Here is an 8123-nt window from a genome sequence, read left to right as displayed (position 1 = left end):
AACATAGGGCTTTAGCGCTGCACTGTGTGCCTTAGACTGAAATACAGAGGATAGCATAATCATTTTTCTCTCATTCATAATGAAGGTGAATTATGTACGTTAATGATGGCCGTATATGATTGCTCTAGGAGTGCGCGGGAGGAGCAAAGCTGTATATTTCCAGCTTTTTCATAGCAGATTCCTCAGTGAGGTGCTATAGCCTCCTAGGGGGAAAGATTGGTAACTGAAACAGAAACAAATGTGCACAATTTTTAAATGAATTTTGATGCCTAGATTACTTTTTTCAACATGAATTGGCATAGCAATATGGCTGACATTTTATATACATCTATTTTTAATGGTTATTGGCTTATGTTTAGCTATTGTGCTTTTTCCAGGGTGTTTCGTTTTTCTTTTCAAAATATATTTTGGAGTATTGCAGAAAGTGTAGATGTCTACAAAAGGCTATTGCATCTTTGAAATCTTTTCCTGGGTAATGATTGAAATTTATTTTCAAGGGCCAAATGTGACTGGTAAATTTAAAAGTGTCATGCAACTCATTTTTGGTCAGTGAAGTACTTAAATAAAGGCAGTACATAAAGCCATCCAGTCCAGCAAAACCATTCTAATGGTTTAGAGGAACTTTTGAACATATTTCCAAGTAGTTTTACTCTCTTAAAACTAAAATATTATATAGTGGCAAATGCTCAAAGTCTGGTTGATTTTTCTAATGCTTTCCAAAGGTTGAATCACACAATGGCCTGGTTGTCACATAACGACTAACTATGGGTTAAACAAACCATAGCTAGTTGGGGCTATGTGGCAGCGAACAAGCATGCTGCCTTCCCGCTCACCACAATTCACTGCCACTTTGCACCAGCTTTCATAAACAACTCAGGAATGCCCAAACTTGGAACTCTGAGTTGTTGAGAGACAAACAACCCAGATTTTTTAACTTCTGGTTTGTTGTCAGGTTAAAACTCTGGTTTGTTTGTTCCTCAACAACCCAGAGTTACAGGTTTGGATGTTGCATCAAACAACCTTGGAGTTCTTCAGTTATGAAAGGAGATGCAAAGCAGAAGCATCAAACACATGAGGAGCAGAGCATACGCTTGCTCCGGCACGGCTCTGCTAATTCAGTGGGTTAAACAACCCATGAATTGGTGGTATAACGTGCAAACCAGGTCTTGTGCCACTTCTATTTTTGAAGTAGAGTGCTAAATCCATCAGCTAGTTCAATGGTGAGTGGCACATTCAGAGAAACGCTACACTATGGATCTATCTCCAATCATTAGTAACCCCCAAATATCATTGTGGAATTAAAAGAACCACCAAACATGTGAATCAACCCAAATATGTGTCATTATAGAAATTAATCTATAGCCTCACTATTTAGGAGGCAGAAGTCTTCACCTAACAGACTTTCCTGGGTTTTTTCCTAGATCCCAGTCTCTTAAACAATCCAGCTAGATTTTAGCTAAGGGCAGAATGTGTTTTGACCTTATGCAGCATGAGCCCAGTCAAAATTAAATAAATTTTAGGTAGCTTTCATTAATTTAAATGGAGGTTACACAGAAGGTCTCAGTACTTTATGCCTATTACCTGAATAGATGAACTATTACCAAGGTTCGGATGACATGACGTGGCTCATTGTGGGTTATTTATCCCATGACGAGCCATGGTCACAGGCGCCAAGTTCCCTATGCAACCCTGCTTGGGGGTTGTCATGTCATGTGAACCCAGCAAGCGTGGATTATAGGGGAATTATTTAACCCTCACATAACCCATGCTTGCTGGTGTTGCATGTTCGAAACCGGGTTGCATATTCAAAGTGGTGATCGCATGCACCGCAGCCTCACCATGTCATTTGAACAGCCCCATTAAGTGCCCTGTGTTAAAATGTTGTTAACAAATGGCCTAAAATTGATTCTTCATGTCTGCATTGATATAATCTTTTCAGATTTCTTGCTCCATATGCTATTTTTACAATTCCATTTGTTCCCTGTAAAATGTGTATTGCGCAATGTATGTGCCTGTATTCAAATAATAACATACACAAATTATCACAGAAAAATAGCATCAAGCCCTTATATCAGTATCATGTTTGGAGTCTCAGGCCATTATTTTAATTTGTTTGATATGTGATTTTGGACAAATTCTTTGAAGTCTAAATGCATAGATACATAAAGTGACCTGTTCTGTCTACTAAATGAGGCTCTTGACATATTTAATTCTTGATGCTTGTGCAATAAGGAAATGCTCTGTGGAAAATAGAAGTGAACTCTTTTACGGCATGGTAACTTCAAAAGGTTTAGATGCCTCCCCCAACTGAACTCAACTTTCCAAACAAATGTTATTGATAATAAACTCTTAAGTGTTAGCTTTTAGCATTATTTTAAGTTGGCTTTCCATTTCCCCCCAATAGTCTTGTCTTACAACCTCAATATTAAAACCACTGTAAAAATGAAATAAATGTGGACAAAGTATATATAAAAAACCTGGCTTACTGGTCTCTGTGTCTTGAAATAAATATTTTTACACGTTATGGAATTGTGCGGGGAAAGATGTATGTAATCTTGGAAGAGGGCATTTTCAGTTGAATTCGTTAAACTAAGAGAGGAAGACCCTCAGACTTGGTGTGGAGGCCTTTTAGGGAGCTGCCAGATCAGGTGGAGCAAGAAGACGACAAATGCCACAGTACTGTGATGGTGAATAGTAGAGCAGCCTTCTCCAGTCTGATACCCTTCAGATGCGTTGGACTGCAGCTTCCGTCATTCCCAGTCAGCCTGATATGGGCCGTATGATCTACAGATGATAGTTGCCTTTACAGGCCTTTATTTAAGTAGAATCGTATTTGTTTTACATTTAAAGCAAGGGAATTGACTGCCTAAACCTACACCTATACTAAAAAAAAAACCTCTCAGAAACCTTTTTCTTGACTGTTTCACCAAAAAATTAATCTTGTTTGGAGTATAAAACAGGGAGGAGAAAAGCAGAGAATATATTTTTATTTCTCCAACTTTTGATTTCCCATTACAAAGAGTTCTACAGAACATAGAAGCTAATAAGAGTTGGTTACAAAATGGAAAATATTTAGTCATTCCAGAAAGTAGGCCAATGCACTTCAAAACCAGTAGGGAATACCAGACCTTTGTAATGAGCTCAATAATGAGCCTTAAATGTCTTGAACTTTAACATTTCCCAATATACTTTTCAAGATGCAAAGTTTGTATCCAATTGAATCTTATAGTTGCATTCTGTACAACAGATTTAGGGGAGGGGAGGAGAAGAGAGAAATCCTTCATGCTATGTAAACAGGCTCTAGTGTGGAAAAATAACTTTCCTAGGGTGGTTCTTGTGAGATGGACATATTTTGGAGATATATCATTCCACCATTCCACTATAATATGGGCAGCTATGTATCTTCTTTGCTGTGTTGGTGGCTAATGCTGGAATGCTTCCTTTTGACCCGTGGAGGATTCAAGTCTCTCCCTGACTTGTCTTCTTTTTTCTACTGACCTCCCTGACTTCCTACTTGGGAAATATGAGCTCTGCTAGTTAACAAATCTTTCCATCTTGATTTAAAAAAAAGATACTGAGAGCATCTTAAAACTGCTAAGAACAAACACTGCAAGCAATAGCAACACTGGACACTCCCCCCCCCCCTCTTATGGCAACAGGTTATTGCAATTTGAAAGGTAAGTGCTTTCTGTCATACCTGCATTGTGTTCAGTCATGCTTTGCCATAGGCAACATTCAAGCAGAAGAGAGACTTCTGCCTTCATAATTTAGAAACCTGTGGTATGAGGTACTGATATCCTGACAAGGCTGCAGAAGCTGCATGGGGAGCAATGTTGCTGTGCTAAAGTTATATCTGATATCTGGCCCCAGTGCACTCCGAGACGGCTTTCTTGGTGCCTACCAAGATGCCCTACCCTCCTCCCGTTTTTAATTTTCAAAAACAAAACCACACTGAGCTGGTTTGCATGATCAACACAGCTTAAGCCACAGTGGCTTATTTAAACCATGGCACATGCTGGGCACCATTTGCCTAAGTAGTGTGTCTTGTTGTCTGAACCTGGGCAGCATGGCTTGTTTGCTGAGGAAGCAACCTTCAAATAACGCAGCAGAAGGCCATACGTTATTTGAGGACTGTTCCCCTCAAACAAGCTATGCTGCCCATGTTTGGATGACCCAAGGCATGCCTGGGTGGGTAATTAGGCAAACGGTGCCTGGCATGCGCTGCAGCTTAAACAAGCCACCGAAGTTTATTAAGCCGCAGTAATCATGAGAACTGGGCTATATTCTTACCGACAGCTGGGATTGCTTCAAAGCAAACTTCTAACTTGTACTCATTCTTTTGGGCAGGTTGCTTGTCCTTTTTGACTAGCCTTTGTGAGTAGCCCATGGCATCCATTTCATGGTGGTGCCCAGGACAGTTTCTCAAATTACCAAATCTGCCCCAAAATGTTCCCTAACCCTGGTCTAGTTTGTTTGTAGCAAAAGAATTATGGATCCTAAAAGACGGCAAAAGAGAACAATCCTACTTGGAGCTGACAAATTCCTGTATTCCCCTCTTTTTTATTTATATTTTATTAAAGGTTTTAAACCAGCTTTCAACAACAATTAACAGAAATGCCTTCATGAACCTCTTCCCAAATCTACCCACCTTCCTCCTGCTACATCTCAGACCATTTTTGTTTCGATACCACCATATTTTTCAAGAGCTGAGGGTGGTACAGGATAAGGATATCTTGCCTTCCTTTGTAATCTGTATACAACTTTGAATAAGTGGCTCACCCTTATGCAAACGTGTCTTCATTCTCCCTCTTTATCCATGTTGCCCATTGATTGCAACAGTGTTAGGTGCCAGACTAAGCCCCATGATAAGAAATTGCTCAGTGCTGCTTTTACTTTGTGGGATGGAAATCCATAAGCACATCAGCATGACCTTTGCCCTATGATATTTTGGCACTTCGTGTAATACTTGAACAGATTGCAAAAGCCTGGAATGTGATTTCTCTCTTCAAAATGATTCCTGGCAGTCCATCTTCCCCCTTTTCTCCTATACTGGAAGCATCGTCTTCTTCCCCTATACCCCTTTCTTTGTAACCTTCCTTGGCAAACAGAACCTCCTTACACTTACCCCAAATCCACTTTATTCCAGTTCTTCCATTTTCATGTATTTTCTCATTCCTACTTCTCTACAGGGAGTAATCCTGATTTCTATAGATAATGTTTAAATTAAGCAATTGAACTCTACTATGTAACAGTTAAACGTTTAATATATAAAAATATAAGCAAGAGGAATTGTGCATAATACGGTATTGCTCTGAAAAGAAAAAGCCAGAATGTTCACATTTTGTATTTGAATTGTAATGAGAAGGCTTTTTTCCAGCTGAAATGAAGGCTAGTTACTATCTAAAAACTCTGAGCAATTTCCTTCGGTATCTTTATTTCATTTGTTATTTCTCCAAAAGTATCAAAAAACTCTTCCATTTCTCTCTGAAGCATTTCATTCCTTCTCTCTGCATCTTCGTATGCCCTCTCTGCATTGCACATTTTAATTTCCACCAAACGATGCCACTTCCTTTGCTGACCCAATTTTGAATGCAGATCCTTAATCTCTAACTGTAATTCTTTGTTCTGTTGCTCCAGGCTGTTGGCATAAAAACACACAGTGTAGTTTTTCACATTGCAACCCTCCTTTTCTTGGCTTTATCTTGAGGTCCAGTGATTTTTAAAGCTTTCCAATGCTTTCTTTTTAGCCTCCCAGTAATACAAAATAGGAGAGACAACCTAAAGTAAGTTAATTATGTCTCCCTAACCATCATCTGTGATCAGACCAATCTCTGTATCCATTATGCCTATCACTTTTAGAAATCACCATTTTCACACATTCATCACTTCTGCAACTATGTGGACCACAAGAAGAAAATGGATGTCATCAGTAGCTCAAATCTCATCACAGTAGTAGAGAGTGAAATTGTGGTAGATGGTTATGAAAATCTAAGTATAACCTTTCTTCTCCCCTTTATGTCTAGAAAATGATGTGCATACTATCACCCAATGCATGAATTATATGATAATATCTTTCTATTGTAGTTATTTCAGGAGGATAACATTAATAGGCAAAGTGTAGCCACATTAATTGGTTCTTTAAAAGACATAGCTAAAACTGTAGCACATATTCGAAGTATGAGACATGATTCTTTTTCTTCTTAGGGTGCAATCCTATGCATGTTTAGACAGAAAAAAAGCCGTTCAACTCCCAGGATCCTGCCAGGCTGGCTAGGGCATCCTGGGAATTGTAGGGGGGGTTTCTGTCTAAACATGCATAGGATTGCACTCATACTGGGGTTTAAATGTAAATTATTCCAATTCACTCAAATCAACTTATAGATGTACCCAGTATGGATGAACTGGTGCAACTGCTTCTCCTTTCATTGCAGTAGCACCCAGGAAACCCAAAGAAGAAAGCCCCAATTGTTGACATTTCATGAACTGAATTGTTACCTTAAAATCTTAGCTTCATACTCTGCCTTCTGCTGGTCCATCTGCTGCTTTAGACTGACAAAGTGGCACTGCAAGGAATTTTGACTTGTTGAGATGTCATTGCTCGAAAGGGGACATTCACTGCAGTTGCTCATCTGGCCTTGTTCCAAGCTGTATTATGCCCCAAAATGTTTGTTTTGGTCTTGTTGATTTCTGCAAAATCTGTACACTTAGGCCTGAAAGTAGATTTCCAGCATTAAGTCATCTGGGCAGTTCTTCCAAGAGATCTTGGCAATGTTGTTTATATCCTTTAGACTCCTCGGTCAAGTGTGTTCAGCTTGGTTCTAGGTGAGAGGTGGTTTTGATTTTGTCTGTTTTCTTGTATGACCCTGGACTATAAAACTTCTCATCCTAGCTGCAGCTGTCTGAAGTTTCTCATATGCTTGGAAAGAATCCACTTTATTGGAGCCTGGGTCTTGTTTCAGCTCCAGAGTCTGTTCTTGATATGGAATGGGACACGCCTCAAGTTGCCGTGCTCCACGCGTCCTCTTGCATTAAGGGTTTGTTCATATCCACCAGAGACACTGTCCTTTTATTCCCTTTTAATATGCAGTTTGATTGACATGGGTGAGTGGAAAACTGAGGTCGGCATGAATGGCTAGTTGCTTCTTTCTGTTGAAGTTTCTGCAGAGCTGCTCTTGCTGTCAAGCAGCAACAGCACAGAGGAAATAGAACTTGGATTGTCTTCTTCCCCAAGCACAAGGTCCCGTATGTCTTTGTACAGACAATAGGAGAAGTATGTTAAATCTGCTTTGGATTTACTGTTGGCTGGAATGAGGGAGCTGAATGAATGAGAAATGGCTTCCAAGTAGCTGGTAATGCCAACTCCTAACTGTATCTGTAAGGTGAGCAATGGTTAATTCTGTTTCTCATTAACTTTCTTATGTCACTATCATATTTTTGGCAAGACCAAACAATAAATTTATGCCAAAGTAGCATAAATTTAAAAACCATAAAACCGTTTACATGTACAGATAAAAACGTTTGATGTATGCTTACTGTTGCAGAAGAGTTGACCTTTTCTGTTACATTCTTCTGATTACTTGCTAACAAATACTCTAATTTTTGCTGACAGACCAATGGCTCTTCTCAAAGGAATAGTTCTTATGTTTCCTTGTAAGCAAAATACTGAAGCCAATAATGTGTTAAATAATCCAATATCCCTTTCCCCCTCCCATAAGTGACATTTCAGATTGAAAGGTCTTGCCTATAACAGTCATTCAAGACTGTGACTGCATCCGATAGTACTGGAGAAGTGTCAAAAGCTCTCCTGCTTGAATGTTTAGAGAGACTTTTATAAATAGTGTTCAGTCACAGGTCAGCCTGAACACACAATGCCATGGAGGAGCCTTCACTTTTGCTAACTAAGGTCAGATCTTAGATCAGAGTATTTATCAATAAATACATAAATAAAGCATATAGATTGTTCAGTTTGCTTTGATATCGTACTTCAGCTGTTGCTGGCATACTATGGCTAAAATATGCAAAAGAAAGAAAGAAAAAACATACTTTTGAACAGATGTTCTGTCTTCTGAAGCCAAGTTACTTTGCACAGTTTGCTCCACTAGAGAGAGTGCCCTTTTTATCCT

At 39.2% G+C, this 8123-nt stretch overlaps 1 protein-coding gene across 1 annotated transcript; it reads right to left on the bottom strand.

The window, feature by feature from the left end:
- Window positions 1-5400: 5400 nt before the first annotated feature.
- Window positions 5401-6779, bottom strand: LOC146354494 (rho GTPase-activating protein 24-like). Its single transcript, XM_084839052.1, has 2 exons — window positions 6496-6779; window positions 5401-5638 (listed from the first exon to the last, which is right to left on the bottom strand). The coding sequence occupies exons 1-2, from the start codon at window positions 6627-6629 to the stop codon at window positions 5401-5403; spliced, it is 372 nt and encodes a 123-aa protein (XP_084695178.1). The 5' UTR covers window positions 6630-6779.
- Window positions 6780-8123: the final 1344 nt, after the last annotated feature.

This window comes from Heloderma suspectum, chromosome 2 (genome assembly GCF_057233095.1).
Source record: "Heloderma suspectum isolate Gila_16-S chromosome 2, 16-S_ref, whole genome shotgun sequence".
In the NCBI taxonomy this organism is placed as follows: Eukaryota; Metazoa; Chordata; class Lepidosauria; order Squamata; family Helodermatidae; genus Heloderma; species Heloderma suspectum.
Note: the sequence above shows the minus strand (reverse complement) of the source record. Positions and strands in the feature narration are given on the sequence as shown.

Excerpts from the sequence above, each read along its gene's own strand:
- LOC146354494 (XM_084839052.1), bottom strand. The coding sequence starts at position 6,629 with ATGAGCAACTGCAGTGAATGTCCCCTTTCGAGCAATGACATCTCAACA. Across the intron at positions 5,639-6,495 it reads TATGAAGCTAAGATTTTAAG|CCTGGAGCAACAGAACAAAG; the intron begins GTAACAATTCAG and ends TTATGCCAACAG.